The following is a 17,029-nucleotide window of genomic DNA, read 5'->3' as shown; positions in this document are numbered from 1 at the left end:
AGCCTTAAACAATTGACCAATCACAGTCGAATATGAAGAGAATAATTTACCGTGATTGGTTAATTTCTTAATAATGGCTTTGCCCACAGGACGCGTTGCCGTGGACAGAAACCATAAGGCTTAAAATATCTATTGTGGATCGACACTTATGAGCGGAGAAAGCTAGTTACAAAACTAGTTAAAATGTATGCCGCGGGCGTCTGGTAGGACCTTAGAGCATATACTACTGGAGGGAGCGTGCCTTATGCTGCCCGTGTTATAATAGTGTGGTCAGGGTGCGAGAGAGAAAGGTAGATTAGAGGTGACAGCTATCTCTCTCTTACTGAACGCTCATTGGTCGATTCCAACTCCCCACTTTTGAGAGATTGTAACGTATAAATGTATACGAAATAACATTATAAAACATCTATAAATAAATAATACATCCCTAATTATGAATTAAAAAGTAATTATAGTATCAAAACATTAAATTAAGACAGAACAAACATATGAACTTTTCTTTAAAGTCCAATCTTCAAAGTTATCTTTTATTGCATCGCACCATTTATTGTTAATAACTTCATCTGATGGAAATCTAAAGAAAAAAAATTATAAAAATTATTGATACCAAAACTGAAAACGAAAACGTTTACTTAACCTACACAACTTCATTTTTAATAGACTTACTTATGAAAACATAAATCCAAACAGTCAGGATCGTCTCATACGACAATTTAGGATGCAACAAATTTTTGACATTGTAATAATTTCAACCAAACAGCACCATTTACACATACTTAAATGTTTAAATATAATAAACGCGTCAAAATGATACAGACTAGCAGACGAGCTGACGAGTTGGGCAACAATTGAACTTTCGTATAGGCCTTTCTCCTTCTAAGCAAACAACCAATGAGCGTTCAGTAAGAGAGAGATAGCTGTCACCTCTAATCTACCTTCTCTCTCGCACCCTGACCACACTTTTATCGAGACGTGCTACCTCCAGTAAGTATATGCTCTAAGGGTAGAACGGTTTGATATGGGCGTTGCGAGCGTGTAGTGGAACGGAGAGACGACACTGGTGGACAAACGTGCATTTACGGCAACATTCCTTGTCTTTTCTCGCATCGTGGCCCCTAGTCTCTCTTCCGCAAGATAAATGTCAATTCGAACGGTTTGATTATCTCCGATATCGCTGAGCGACGATGTTGATCGAACAGTACCGAGCGTATTTTTCTTAATTATATGCAGTCATATTTGTAGTGCAAGATACAATGAATGTATGATTAATTATCGTGTATGTGGTACAATTGATATGTCAAGGGAAGAAGTTATCGTGTAAAAAGGGATGATAATCGTTTCCGGAGAATGACTAAGTCTCTTATCCGATGCGTCATCTATAATTCAATGTGATATAGCTAAGTGGGCATGCTTCTTCTCTCGATATGGTTGTCTATGGAACATAGAAAGTAGTGTTTGTCGGTAAAGATCGATAGGTATCGTTTTTCCTGAAAATTATGTCAAAAATATCCATATTGTGGCTGAACATATACTTGATTACAGGTTTTTTTTTAAGATTACATTGTATTAAAAATGCCAAACTCATATCTATATGCTATTAACAATGAAGGACGTGTGTTCGGACTGTCAACATCTGGAAATATGTGGCGTGAATTCATGTATCTAGGCCTTGAATTTAAACAGCTGTCGGCTGTGCCTCACTTTATGTGGGCTATTGGCGGTGATCGTCAAGTTTACGTTCACGTTCACGGCTTAGACATACCTATAAGAATAAAGGAGGAAACTTATGAAAACGAGGTGTGTGTTTATATTGTTATAATAAATTTTTATAAAGGCCACTTACAAGCATACAGCCATAAATAAACTAAATAATATAAATTCCAGCGGTGGCTACCTTTAGAAGGTTTCAGTGGGAGATTGCTCCCAACTGATAGATATAACTTTTCAAATCAAGATGGTACAGTCGATCGTAGCAGAGACAAGGTGAAATTACCATCAATGGCTTGGCAATGGGAAGGTGACTGGCAAATAGAGACGACATTAGATGGCCAGCCACTGGATCATGATGTAACTATATATCTTCTATCTTATATCAAAATATATATATATATATATATATCTGCATGTATTGCGCATGCATGTGTGATAAAGTTTCTTCCTTATTTCATGAAGAAGGATCTATTTATCTCTTGCTATTTTATCTTATACAAAACTCATATGTCGAGATGAGATACTTATAACTCAATTATTTTTGTGAGGAACATATTTCTCCAAATATGTGTTAACGTACAAGTGTATACATGTATGTATGTGCGTACATATGTATACATATATATATATATATGTGCATATATATAAGCCTATACAATCGCTACTGAGCTTTAGAATCGCATATGTACCAAGGACACAGAAATCTTGTAATTCTTTGTATACAATTTATTGATACTTATATAAAACTGTGAATGATTAATGCATCTTTTGTATCTTTTACGAGTATGTAGTCATGTTCTTCATAAGGTTTCGTTTATGTATAGATTTCAGATTTCATGTATAGTTATCAGTTGTCCTTGACCAAAGAGAATCTTATGATCACAGAGAATCTGATTTTGATAGGGATGGACATACGCTATTGATTTTCCAGCTACGTACACTACAAAAAAGCAGTGGAAATCTTGTGTAAGGAGGCGCAAATGGGTACGTTATCGGAGATATAGCGCTATGAATTCATGGTGTGCTATTGCGCCTCTTCATAAAGATCCTACTAAGGTAAGATGAAGCTTTATCGAGACTTTCCTGCACGTAATAATAAAAAAAATGTTTTCAGGAACCTTTCATCGATGTAGCTGTGGGTGGAAATCAAATACCTGGGACTAGTTCTGGAAGCTTGATAGTCTGGGCTGTAACTGCTCACGGAAGGGTATATATATACATATATATCTATCTTACCTTTTAATACAACTTTTCTTTCGAAACGCACATCGCCGATGATGTAACCAATTAATCAGTTTTGATACTTAAAAGATGTCGTGACGTGTAATCGTCGTCCTGACTGCTTAGGTAATGTTCCGCGTTGGGACAAGTACAACTTGCCCCGAAGGGCAAAGGTGGAGCTCCATCAAGCTGGTAAACGGCTACGAAGTGTGTCAAATTAATGTTGGATTGACTGGTCTTGTCTGGGCTGTGGTTATGACGGGGAAAGCATTGGTCCGTACGGGCGTAACGAGAGACAATCCAATGGGTAATCAATCATAAGATGCGTCGTATAATTGAACGTTAATAGTAAACGCTAATATGTTGTAAACTGAATGATTAAAGGTGACGATTGGTCAGAAGTGGAACCACCGCAAAAAGATTTAAGATTGGTGCAAGTTAGTGTAGGCACTGATGCCGTATGGGCCGTAACACACGATGGTGGAGTATGGTTTCGAAAAGGTATCAAAGGCGAAATGAGCGGTGTTTGCGAACAGTTGGCCACTGGAACTGGTTGGGTTGAAATGTTGAGCAAAATGGCACTAGTGTCTGTTGCTCCGAATGACCAGGTAATAATAATAATGTTAGTTCACATGACCAAGAGGTTCTGTCTGTATAGATTAAAAAAATATATATAACATAGAGAAAATGCGGGTAAATGAGATTCAATAAAATTAAGATTCAGCGAACTCTAAAGCTATATAGTTTGTTACTTTATAACGTGTTTGATGCGAGAATGTCCTTTTTATGATGTTGTTACGCATTATATATATCAATAAAAAGGTTTGGGCCATCGGTCACGATGATCGATGTTTGTATTACCGTACCGGCATCACACGCTCGGAATTAACGGGGAAAAAATGGAGATTAATAAACGCGCCGCTTCAGCTGAGCAGAGCGAGCAGCAATGCTAGTTTGTCATCGAGCAATAGACACAGCACATGTGGTACACCGCAACAGCAACGTCATCAGAGCTGGAGTTCTTTGGTATCTTTCACATATATCTCGCTCGTTACGATGAAATTATTATATACGGCATTTCTAACGTTGTACTCTCTCTTTGTGTGTCGTAGAATCGCCCTCACAGTACAAGCGAGGGTACAACATTAGTTAGAGAATGGGAAGAACAATCGCGTTCGGCGCCAACACCCACGTCCTTAAAATTGTGGCAACGTACAGATGGCACATCCGCAAAAAATATCCAACAAACGTCTTTTCAAGATATATATCAAAATGAAGAGAGAAAGAGGTGAGGGCAACGCATGGTTATGAAAATGATGATTATATAATGATGATAATACACGACAGCAGTAACAACGACAACGCGTTTCGCATGGTATTGATGTGAACCCTTTTTGCGCTGTGCTTGCTAGGTCTGCAAATTCCGTAGACGCGGGTGATCTAAACGAAGCGAGTGTCGCTAGTATAACTATATCTAACGAATCTTTAGCAAAAAGTGGAGAGTCCATAGTCGTTTCGGGGAAAGGGATGAGTAGTACTGTCAAGGTTCAAATGCACTTTTGTTGATATTGTTTGATAAATATCGACCACTATATTTTCGAGCACACGAGAAAGAGAGAGAGAGAGAGAGAGAGAGAGGAAGAGAGAATTCTAATAAATTATCTGTTACAATAGATCAATCCTGCTGCTTGGAGTCCTGTTCATTCTGTCGGTTCCATGGTAGGTGTCGAAGCTCATCCAGAAACTGACGGGAGCATATTTGATCCAGATTTAACTGGAGATTCTGGAGTGTACGGCGAAGATGAGAGTGCAGGAATAATATATTGGGCCGAGTGTGACGTGTTGTGGTACAAAGTGGAAGCTGGAGCATGTTTCGTCGATCCGATAAATCCACCGAAATGGTAAAGCAACTTTGCATTGTGAGCCGAAGAAGGGGATGTTCTCGCGGTGTTGACGTGAAAAATTACGACACAGTCTGTTGACGTTTGTTGATTGGGAATAGGATTACGGACGGTAACGGGACGACAGCCGGGCAAGGGGAAATTGGAGAATCATGGAGAATATATATTTTAGATGAATTAAAGTCGAGGTTGAAAAGAGTGTTACTCGATTCCTCGATAGTATATGAAAGAGCCGTTGAGAAGTAAGCGGAAAAATATCGACAGTGTGTGCGTGCGTATGTAGCACGCGCCTTGAGAAACATATTTCGTTTGTAAAACAAATTTTGTCGCAGATCATCTTGGGTTAAGACTGGCGATGCTAAATGCAAAATTAAAGGCGGCATGTTATACGAAGATTGCAAGATCGAGCTGGAATGGATAAGCAGTGATACCGGGTCGTTGGATTCCGGGACCTTGATAATTTTAAATTCAGACGGCGTAACAAGTGTGGTGCGTTTCATCATCGATGACGATTTTCATCGACGACGTTTTTTACGTATATATGTAACTTTGTGCCGCTCACGCCACACGATTCTCTCGGATACTTGTATTGCAGATACAATTTCCCATCTCGGAAATTACGTGCGTTGTTTGCTGCAGCGAGCCAGGTAATCCGAGGATAGCGGTCCATACCCCTAAATTGACTCGTTCAAAAGTAATCAGATTGCAATTTACCAGTGACACAGAGATGGAAGATTGGCTGGCACATTTGACGTCAGGTGAGAGGAGGAGAGTTATGTACTATTACATTGCTATTTTACACAGAAACGTCCCCTTTTCTAGTATCTTGCCAGATGAATAATGTGTACGGTACGCCCGGTCCAAATTCGATTTGGATCACAACTGCACTGGGTGATGTGTACGTATTCGATCCTGCAATTGCAGAGGTAAGATATACATCATTTCGTTGTGTCATTTCAGAGATCATCACCTTTCTCATTGCTTGAAATTGTTGTATGTAGGAATATCAATTATCCGAGAACGGATACGTGCAAGAGATGGATGTTACCGGTAAAGATTTGCCGTTCGAGAGTATACTACAGAATGGTTTTGGATGCGGTAGCACCCTAAAAATTGGAGTATGTGTTCACGACGATGCTGACAGGTAAGCGACGCATACACGTCGCGCTCAACAGCCGCTCTGTTCCCTCCTGGGCCAACGCAGTTTTGCAATCCCGATTACGAATCAATTGATGGATCAACTGCGACATAAAAATAAATTATTTCTAGGTTGTATTTCAATCTGGTTTGTTATACCACAACATTCGTGAAACAAAAAGCTGTGATAGATAATCACGACATAGCTTTTCATCTTAATCCAAGACTCAAAGAAAATATTATCGTACGGAACACATATCAGAATGGACAATGGGGTGATGAGGAAAGAAACGGAGGTAGTCCATTGAAGGCAGGCTGTGACTTCACGCTATATATCGTTTGCGAAGAACGCGGTTATAGAATTTTTATTAATGATAGCGAATATACCTTTTATAGCCACAGAATATCTCCGCAAAGCATTACGCATTTACGCATCAAGGGACTGTTGACTTTATGCAATATTACATACAAATCTACATCCGTAAGTGTGTGAAACTTGTTTTGTCGATACATTCCACTATTCTCTGTCGTTTCAGCGCGCGCGTAGTAACTAATCGATATTTCTCACTTGAGAATAGGTGATCATCGAGCCGAGTATGATGTTTTGGAGACAAATTGGCGGACATTTGAAGAAAGTCGAAACATGTTCAACAGGTGTTACTTGGGGTATTGGTTACGACAGTACCGCTTGGGTGTACACGGGTGGTTGGGGAGGCGCATTTCTCAAAGGTATTCGTTTTTGTTTACTTGTAACTCTGGATTGCAATAAGAAGTTTATCGTTTGTATTTCATCCAAACCGATCACCACTTTGCGAGTTGAATCGCGATGACGTTGTTTCGATATTCACTGTCATTACTGCAAATCTGCAGTTTGTGTTGCGTATCTATGTATAAATTTGAAGTGTCGACAGCGGAACGCATTTTAGCGTATCACATTATTGCAAAAGCTCCCTATTGTGTGTAGGCTTGGGTGCTAGTAATACCGGAATCAATACTATGGTGGATACTCACAATTATTATGTGTATGAAAATCAACGTTGGAATCCAGTAACCGGATATACCGCGCACGGACTTCCTACCGATCGTTATATGTGGAGCGACGCGACTGGCCGACACAAGTGTACGCGAGAGCATACCAAGTTATTGTCGATGCACTGGCATTGGGTAAGTGGGAAAGCAAAGACGACTTATCAACCTAACGGTAGAGTCTGTCGCATCATTCCCTCTATCCCTCTATCCCTGTGTAAGTAAAATACCGATATTCCAAAGGTATCGGATTGGATCGTCGATTTTCATACACCCGGAGGTGTTGACAGAGACGGCTGGCAATATGCTACCGATTTTCCCTCACAGTTTCACGGGAAGAAACAGTTTACCGATTATGTTCGACGAAGACGATGGTTTAGAAGATGCCAGCTAACAACCAGCGGACCCTGGCAAGAGCTGGGAAATACCAAACTCGTCGATGTTTCTTTATATGTATGTTCTTTATAATTTCATTGTTGGTACCACCATAGGTGTCGTCGTCGCCGCATGCATCTCATCAAATATGATATATTCTTAATTAGGCGACTGGCACGGACGCTCCTACGTACGTATGGGCAGTTGCTGCGAATGGTGAGGCTTTATTCAGACGAGGTGTGTCGGAATCTTGTCCGATGGTATGAAATACTTTATTCTTTTTCTTACTTTCTTTTATCATCGCGTATATATAACATCAAGCGTTTCAGTAGAAACCTTATCTTTCAATGAGTAGTAGTCGTTGATGAACGTCGACAGTTTTTTTTTTTTTTTCGCCACAAATCAAATTAACGTACTGTAAACACTCTAAACAGGGAGTGTCGTGGGAACATATACCAAGCGATCAACCGTTAATCAGTATATCGTGTGGTCCGTGTGGACAAGTTTGGGCCGTCGGGAAAAATGGCTCTTCCTGTTGGAGATTGGGCATCAGTGCTGCGAAACCGACCGGTATAAAATTTTCTGAAGAATCAAAGCTATATAACCGCTTCAAATCGTAATTCAGGTTGTAATCAATGTCGAACAATTTAGGTATACAATGGCAAAATGTTGAACCACCCTCAGGGGCACAGTTGAAGCAGATTTCGGTGGGATACGATGTAGTGTGGGCCTTGGATACAACGGGTAGATTGTCAGTGCGTCGAGACGTACAATCGAATGTTTTTCCCGAAGGAACTCATTGGCAAACGTTGCCTGCTATGCCAAATGATCCCATCCATATAGGTATCATTCTCTCTCGTCTTCCTTTTTAAGTGGTTTTTATGGTACATATTATCTTTTCAATTAATTCATTTAGATATGTCAGTGGCGAATGCTAAGCAAGGATTCCGACATGTATCCGTTTCGAAAGAACAGGGACAAGTTTGGGTCACCTCAGGAGCTGGCATTATCTGCCGAAGAATTGGTGTTACCCATGAAAATCCAGCTGGAACTGGATGGGTAACTGGTATAGGAGTAAGTAAATTCAAACAAGCTAGTTTAAGATTACGGTATTAGACATGAAGAATGCGTAATGTAAATAATTATATAACAAGATCGAATAAAATATCTTTTTAATAAATAATAACACATACACACACACAGATATTTTTCTTAATATTCTCAATAAGTAAATTATCAATTTTATTCTTGACAGGCAAACTGGCAAAATATAAGTCTCGGAGGGCTTGTGCGAATAAGACGAAATGACTGCGATAAATCAAAGCTTTTGGCTATGCTAACATAAAGTACTTTGCAATTTTGTGTGATTGCCTTGTAATATATAATGTTATGTGTGTATAAACGTGCGTATATAAACGCGCGTCTATGTAGTCTATGCTGATTGTATTGCTAATCTTTAATCATCAATTATATACAATGATTTACTTAAAGATTGAAAATATTACCGTATTAAAGATTTCTTCTGTAAGCTAAGAATTTTTTGGAGTATATAGTGAACATTAAAAGAACTCTATCTAAGATGGTAATGTTAAGTAGAACATATATACACAGCAAATATTTATATATACATAATTTTTAAATTGGGATATGATCACGTAAATTATTATTTCCGTCAAAGTATGCTTACAAGATAGAATAAGAATTGTTATACACTTTGTTATTTTTCTAGTATTACTAGGATATGAAAGAGGAAAGTCGAGTAACTAGCATCTATGATTAGCGCGTAATAGCACAAAATACTTACATAAAAGTGTAGTAAAACTATTTTGTGATATAAGAGATATTCCAGCGCGTGAAAAGCAACGCATAATGTCAAGATGCCAATTTCATTGATTTTTGTAATCTGAAATGTCTATATAAATCTATATATTACCATCTCATATATTAATATAGTATTAATTCTTTATCCTAAATAATTCGTAAAGATCATACCAAATCTCGGTAATAATAACTGATAATCTCCGTATAATTTATAATAAAATCTTTCTGAGGCGCATGCACACGCGCACACCACACACACACACACACAAACACACACACACACACACAAAAGTCATCAATTTGATTTTTTATTGCTGCTATATTTAGTATGCTAAGCGATGCTGGTTAAGAATCTAAAACACATCGATGTAAAATAAGTAATCTATTTATGAGTGTTCTCAATTGCGTTACATTAATATATCGCGATTATATCATTATTCTGTACCAAAGTATTTTATATTGCGTTTGCCGATGTAAGAAGAGTATATTACTTCTATTTTATAAATAAATGTCGTATAATAAAGCGTGTGTGTACGTACGTTATGTGCGCGCGTGTATACCTTCATTACATCACATGATGCAATTATTATCGCACGATATATGAAACTTAATGCATCAAACATGAACGTGGCGCAAAAATGTATTAAAAAAGAAAAAAGAGATCACATTTTTTTCATTATATTTTCGCTAGAAAGAAAACATGTGGGCGCTTGAAAACAAATTCGCAAAAAACAAAAGACATGCGTGTGCTTTACCTGCATATATTAATATGACTGGGCGCAACACACTCGTACTTGCATCGTCTTTTACATCAAAGTTTTTTTAACGTGCAAGTCTGTTATGTAAAATTGTCTTCTTCAGTTATTCTGTTCCGGCATATAAGGTCGAAACGAAATTTCAACATCTGAAATTTCATCCCCTTTCCATTCTTTCATCTCATTTCGTATACATTTCTACGGATATGTGATCAATATTCTAAATTTCTCCACATACTTTTGTTGCAACTTGTCATCATCCGCCTTATTTCTTTTCCCTTGTTCACTATGAGTAATTCCGTAAAAACCATAAATGCAAAAACCTGTACACACAAATAAATTGTCAACTTTTGAATAACACGGATGTTTTGCATTATTCTTTTTATTGAACGCGCGAGTTTACTTACCGATTAACAACCAAACGGCAAATCTAATCCATGTAAAAACGTCTAATTGCAACATCAAGTATATATTTGTAAAAATACTAAGACATGGGATAAGTGGGACGAGAGGTACCTATATCATACACGTGTTATTTTAATACTGATAATTTTTCAAGTTATTATACATCGCGCGTTGTGATGACACAATGAAATATATACCTTCAGCATACATGTTCTTACCTTGAAAGAGAGCTGCTCAATCTTCTGCATCGGTTGCCTACCGATCGCAGTTATATTCAAAAAAAGGGCAATCACGAGAATAACCAGTATCACAGATATTGTAACGTCTCCAGCGATTAATTGTGTGCCCATCTTACTGATCAAATACGCGATAATACATATAATAATACCTGTAACGATTAATTATCGCAAATTACGCGCACAATTCGTCTATCTAAAATATCTAAAGGCGTAGTGTATGGGCCAGCGTTACACAATATCCTTATACGATATTATAATCCAACACGGAGAAACTCACAGAGTAAAGCGATGCTGATATTGGCAATCTTGTTGGAAAGCTCCGTCGGTACTTTCTGATTGTGCAAATTAAATAATTCTTTAAATAAATCAACAAGTGTAAGTTGATAATTACTCGTCGATAGCGCAGCAGAATTCTTTTCTTTTTGATATCTATAACAGAAAGAAAAAAGAAATATATATATATATATATATTCTGGATGATTTATCACAGTTCCACGCTGAAAACTTACAAAAACGCACGAACGATACAGCGCGCACGCGATGATTACGTTACCTCAACACTAACACGCATATCGCTACTATTGTATATGCGAGTAAAGTACCGATAGACATCATGTCGATCAATTGTTGTAGATTAAAAATGAGCGTCATAAAACCTGTAATGTAGAACAGGAACTTGATCGAAAAGGAGACGTATGATGATTACACATTCATCGGCATGTGTACACTGACCGATAAGCAGACCAGAGAGCATCGTGCCATATATAGGCGTCATAGTTTTCGGATGCACTTTAGAGAGAATTTTGAATATTATTCCATCGCTAGCCATGGCGTACAGTACGCGGGGCAATGGGAACATAGAACCCAAAAGACTGGTACACAGCGCGAATATCGCACCTATGTTGACAATCCATTTAATAGCAGGCCATCCAATCTCGTCGAATGCGTGCGGAAACGGCGCATCCGCATTCTAAACACGAATTCACTTTTCTTTACGATCCTCCTCCGTCGAGTCAAAGTTTTGAGGTCTAACATTCCGCGTAATCAATAGCGTAGAATCTGATCGGATAATACCTGAGCGTAATAAGGCAACATCATTGTTAGGACTGTGGAGATGCTGAAATACGCTACGAATATAATGATTAAAGATAGCACGATCGCTTGAGGAATATGACGCTGAGGATTCTTCGCTTCCTCGCCGGTGGTAGCGACGGCGTCGAATCCTACGAATCCGTAAAAACACTTTGCGGCTCCGATCATTACTCCGCCAACACCGAACGGCATGAATCCACCGGTCCCGCCGTTCATCACAGTATCTGGAATATTCTCGGACGCGATCGACCAATTTGATGGATTTGCTGCAAGTATATCACGCGCGTAATATCGATCGATCAATCATTGTGTAAGCGAAAACCTTGCAGGAAGAACAAGAGGACGATTAGTCTCGCGTGGGGAGAAAGAAGAAATGCCCCTCTACAAAAAAAAAAAAAACCGTTGTTCCCACGGTCGTCGCTTTCAGAGAAATAACAATCGACTTAATCGTTCTCCTCTTCTGACTTCTGGAGAGAGATTCTCGAATATCATACGGTTGACTCGCACGCAATTCTCTTACCTTTTATCGATCCTGCGATAATAACGATCGCGATCGTCGTCAAATTTACAACGGTGAATACGTTATTTAAAATTGACGATTCCCTCACCCCTACACACAATAGCGCTACCAGTAGCATTACCATTCCAAAAGCAAAGAAATCCGGATACTGGGATAAGAAGGTGACATTTATAGGCATGAGGGAACGCATGGTATTACCAATGACATTCCCTATCAACACATCGATGTAATTACTGAGACCTCGAGCTACGCTCGCTGTACCTGTCAAACAACATCATTTCTCTGTAATATATTGTACATCACGCAAGTAACAATTCGATTCTTCTCATTACACACACACACACACACACACACACACAGAATGTCTGTCGCTAAGTGTCTCATTCATCATATACTTTTAGTTTAAATTAACGTGAAGCAAAAATTCTGTACCATTTTTCAAATAACCATGTAAATGTGTGAATTATTAATTTGAGAAGGCAGAGGAAAATAATCATGCGCGATGTAGCGAATATACATACATACATGAATATACTTACCAATTACATATTCTAGAATCAGGTTCCATCCTATGACGAAAGCAACAAACTCGCCCACTGTTACATAACTATAAACGTACGCTGAGCCGGCCTTTGGTACTCTCGATGCGAATTCCGCGTAGCACATACCTACGGTACATAAATATGAGGATATATATGCATGAAGAGAAAATATGGACTAATTACGGGCTAATTCTTCAATTATCACTATGCGGAAACTTGGTTCAACTACAAGTAGAACTTGCAAATAGGGGAAAAATTCGAATTAGCAGTTGAATATTTTACCCGCAAAAGTGGACGCAACGGCAGCTATGAGGAAAGAGATACAAACGGCAGGTCCGGCAGTGTCTTTGGCTACGCTTCCAGCAAGAACGTAAACGCCTAAGCCGAGAGTCGCACCCACGCCGAGCGCAGTCAGATCGAATAAACCGAGCACCCGTGCCAGTTCACCTTTCCCTTCTTCATTTTCCTCGATGCGTCTACGCGACAAGGCTTTCCACAGCTGGCTCGTCATATCGCCGCTGCCGTCGACCGACTCAGCGATTTCGCACACCTGCACACGTCATGTGTGCGTTAATTTAGAAATTATTGTTTATAAAAATACATAAAAAAGCAATGCATTAAAATCAGGAGAATAGTTTGAAAAATATCATACATTCGCTTTTATACGTGTATCTTCTATATTCTGAGGATCTAAAGATCTTGTATATACTTCCCAAGTGTATACACGTGTGTCATCTTTTCTTTTTCCGATGCGTAAAGAAACGCGTTTTTCCCCGTGCAGGTAATATTAAAAAAAAAAAAGCATTTTCATCAAGATATCGAACGAATTTATATGAAAACGTTATACAGTCGTATAATGATGATGATATTCATCGAGTTTTTATCTTTATTGAATATAACACAGTATTCGGAGACAGTGTTGAGAATGATTTTCGAAAACGAAGCAAGATCTCGATTTTTACTTGAAATTTACCAGGAGAAACGTCGTTGATTAAAGTCGCATAAATCCCGTCCAATTCAACGTTACTTCCATTCGACCTTGATGTTGCCTAAAAAAGAAAAAAAAAACGCTGCTTTCTCTCCGTTCACTTATATTCTCCACACACATCAATTTCGTTCCACTTCTGTTTGGAAATTCGCACATATTAGCATAAAACTTAATACTGTTCAGAGATATTTGCACCTATCGTAGCTGGCAAGGACGAACTACACCGTTAAAATTGTTAAGAACGGCGATACACACGTGTATGATGCAGAGATAAAATTTAATTAACCAGACGATGGGAACTGAGCGAATTGTATGGTTCCAACCGACACAATGTGATGGATTCTTTCTATGATAAATTTTTCTTCACAGCTACAAATCTCATTCGAGTCATATGCAACCTTAGATGTTGTATGTAAACGTGTTGCGTTGCGAAAACGATATCCATCAAGGATAAATGCTTTCAACTCTATGTTACAAAACATACAATCGTTGTAGCGACGACACACTTTGAATCACGATATTGATGTAACACACATGTAAGTACATTGCGCATATTGATATTGCTTTTGTGAAAAAGTTGAGCATTTTTCAACAAGTAACAAGAGAATTATATCCTCCCCATCTTTCTCTATGCGATATATATTTATACGTTTTTTTTTTACATATAAAACAAATCAAAATCCCAACACATTTTTGCTACGGATGCATAAGGCCAAACATGGTGAGTATATCTTGAAATAGTGCCTGAGGTATTTACTACAGCTAATGTCTGACCTTTAATTAAAGCTTAAGCTAACGGCCGATAATCGTAGATAGAATTACAGTGTACGAGATTTTTCGCTCTCACTCGCGTGTTCAGCCCCCGTCTTGTATCATGACGTTTGAATCAACAGAGCAGATATTTATTAACACTACCGACGATTAACGTGTAGCGCTTTTTACCGGAGCAGTTTGAATAAGATTTTTCACAAGATACGTAATGCAAGGGAAAAAGAAAAATATTTATTCGTTTACACATTGCGAGAAGAAATTACGGTTAATCCTTAGCACCATTAGAAATCGGACCGCTTTGGTAGTTTAAGCGTCGCTTGGCACAAAAAGATTATCTTCCACGACTTATGCATGCGTGCAGATTGTGCACGTGTTGCAGTTTGGGATTTGAAACGCAGTCCTTATCGATGCGAGCATGATCGAGATATCGTCGTTTTCAACAAACTCCTTGTCATTTCGTACGAAATATCTGACATTTTCCTTGATATTATTTTCTTTACAACATTATCATTGTATAGTAATAATGATGCACAATTTAACGCGAATCTTGATTGCGTCAAGTTTCTCTGTTATATATTTCTTTTTACCTCTGAGCAAAAATAATCCGCATTATCGCGACAATCGAACACGATTCTTACATAATAATAATAATAATAATAATAATAATAATAATAATAATAATATTCAAACATTCTCCGTGAGGAACTCCAATTATAGGCCACTTAAACGTTCTTCTTTTTTTGCAACTCACTTTCCTGTTGCAAACTGTGAACGGGGTCCTTGAGTACTTATACCGTGCGAACGTCGTCGCCGATAAAAACCGCGGTGCCATTCTAACCAGCCTGACTGCTATTTTGTCAGGCTGTTCATTTCACGTTCAATATTGAGTAAGTTCAAAAACTTGATGTGTGTTTTTTCACGCGAAATATCGTTCGGTCATTCGTTGTCATCAACATGCGATACTAAACGCTGATACACCTGACGCAAATTTTCTTGTAACACGAAATGAAAAGATAAAAAATAAACAATGTTAATTTGATTAAAGATAGCGACCGCACTTTAATATAATTCAACTTGTATCGCGCTTATCCGCAAAATAACATCAAAAACTTAGAAAAATGTAACGTTTAATCGCAGAATATCCAATCGGGAAATCTATTCTGCCGGGTTCACGTATTCTAGCATACATTATCGGAGATCGATAGATAAAAAGTTATTGCGCGAAAAAAAAAATTATTTTATGAGAAATATACGACACAATCTGAAACAGTATGCTTTTTTCATGAAATGATGATGCAGGTTATTATATTACTTACGAGTCAACGCTATGTAATACGTCTTTCATAGCCAATACACGTGCAGCAATATACGTACATATAGTTGTACCAATCACTGGTTGCGATCGGGTGATATAAATATTGCCATGTAGTACGCGGAAGAGATATACATTATTGGGAAAATACTAGCAAATTTTGATACATTACGCAATGTAGCAATATTTTTTCTTGATATATATCTTCAAACTAATCGCAAAACTTGTAAAACCGGTTCGAGTATACAAAAACGTGTGTCAACGATTGTAATTTACATCTTACTAAACAACAGCGTATGACTACGCGCGAAACTTTTAACGGGCGTGTATTCGACCTTGCAAATTTCGTGTCGATGTTTATGTATCGATGTTTATGTTTCGTTGGTCGTTTCGGATAGTTGCTACACGTGACAATGTTAATACATCGTGTTGTATTAATATTCTTAATTAGTTGTATTAATAATTGTGTATAATGTAGCGTGTTGTATTAATATTCTTAAGAAAACCTATAATTCAAATGCACTCTGCACATCTGTGATATTGTGTTTCACAAATGTACAAAGTGAAATGTGCGAAGCGATTAACAAAGCAAATTTGCGCTAACGAGATGCTTAAGAAAATGTTTATTGCGAGATATCTGGACAGACTTACCAAGTTTGGGAGATATTTGTATGAGGGAGAAGCACACGCACACACACACATATACACAAATCTTGAGCGGAATACGCATGCAAACTCGACTGACAGGACGAACGTTATGTGCGATTGCGCTAACTAGAACCGATCGCAACGACGGTCGATCGCTAATTAATAATATGCCGTAACGTCACGATGCTCACTTTCCACCTGCCCAGGTAGTAATAAGCTTCAATGTCCCCCACCACCATACTATTGAAGTAGGACATTTGCGCAGAGTCGTGCGCTACGCGGCGTGTACCGCACCGAAATCACGTGCAATTCTCAGACACACAGATGCAATAATAAACGTGCGCGCAGAAATACAAATATGAAGATATATCTTTTTCTTTACAAGACATTCATAAATATATTACTTCGCCTGAAAATTAATTAAATCGCAGCGAATCTCTTCCTTCTCGTATAACACGTAGTAACGTATTTACATAAATTACTATTACGTAGGAATAAACTCAATTGGCTATTGGCATCTCGCTGTAAAATCACACAAGGAGTCGATGTTTACAAGTGTTGCGTAC

At 38.2% G+C, this 17,029-nt stretch overlaps 2 protein-coding genes across 6 annotated transcripts; one reads left to right on the top strand and one right to left on the bottom strand.

Moving 5' to 3' along the window:
- The first annotated feature begins 1,007 nt into the window (after positions 1 to 1,007).
- LOC106744137 (tectonin beta-propeller repeat-containing protein) lies at positions 1,008 to 10,119 on the top strand. Of its 4 annotated transcripts, none has more exons than XM_014618737.1 (25): positions 1,008 to 1,461; positions 1,543 to 1,797; positions 1,885 to 2,067; positions 2,614 to 2,766; positions 2,825 to 2,917; positions 3,058 to 3,238; positions 3,316 to 3,539; positions 3,754 to 3,957; positions 4,044 to 4,219; positions 4,344 to 4,476; positions 4,606 to 4,832; positions 4,934 to 5,074; positions 5,165 to 5,321; positions 5,428 to 5,590; positions 5,655 to 5,758; positions 5,834 to 5,976; positions 6,102 to 6,450; positions 6,548 to 6,698; positions 6,934 to 7,133; positions 7,239 to 7,448; positions 7,538 to 7,630; positions 7,805 to 7,940; positions 8,022 to 8,213; positions 8,287 to 8,444; positions 8,626 to 10,119. In XM_014618737.1, exons 2-25 carry the CDS (start codon positions 1,573 to 1,575, stop codon positions 8,713 to 8,715), a joined length of 4,086 nt encoding a protein of 1,361 aa, XP_014474223.1. In that variant the 5' UTR covers positions 1,008 to 1,461; positions 1,543 to 1,572; the 3' UTR covers positions 8,716 to 10,119. The 4 variants fall into 4 exon arrangements, with proteins under 4 accessions (XP_014474223.1, XP_014474311.1, XP_014474401.1 ...); XM_014618825.1 differs by having other exon boundaries at positions 1,008 to 1,475; positions 1,556 to 1,797; XM_014618915.1 differs by having other exon boundaries at positions 1,008 to 1,475; positions 7,018 to 7,133.
- Positions 8,728 to 16,953, bottom strand: LOC106744325 (cationic amino acid transporter 3). Of its 2 annotated transcripts, none has more exons than XM_014619036.1 (11): positions 16,467 to 16,953; positions 13,027 to 13,294; positions 12,742 to 12,870; positions 12,203 to 12,463; positions 11,665 to 11,948; positions 11,323 to 11,560; positions 11,144 to 11,246; positions 10,868 to 11,019; positions 10,570 to 10,739; positions 10,354 to 10,462; positions 8,728 to 10,269 (listed from the first exon to the last, which is right to left on the bottom strand). In XM_014619036.1, the coding sequence occupies exons 1-11, from the start codon at positions 16,515 to 16,517 to the stop codon at positions 10,145 to 10,147; spliced, it is 1,890 nt and encodes a 629-aa protein (XP_014474522.1). In that variant the 5' UTR covers positions 16,518 to 16,953; the 3' UTR covers positions 8,728 to 10,144. The 2 variants fall into 2 exon arrangements, with proteins under 2 accessions (XP_014474522.1, XP_014474610.1); XM_014619124.1 differs by having other exon boundaries at positions 11,144 to 11,168.
- Positions 16,954 to 17,029: the final 76 nt, after the last annotated feature.

This window comes from Dinoponera quadriceps, unplaced genomic scaffold, assembly GCF_001313825.1.
Source record: "Dinoponera quadriceps isolate SergipeBrazil2010 unplaced genomic scaffold, ASM131382v1 scaffold119, whole genome shotgun sequence".
NCBI classification, from domain to species: domain Eukaryota; kingdom Metazoa; phylum Arthropoda; class Insecta; order Hymenoptera; family Formicidae; genus Dinoponera; species Dinoponera quadriceps.
Note: the sequence above shows the minus strand (reverse complement) of the source record. Positions and strands in the feature narration are given on the sequence as shown.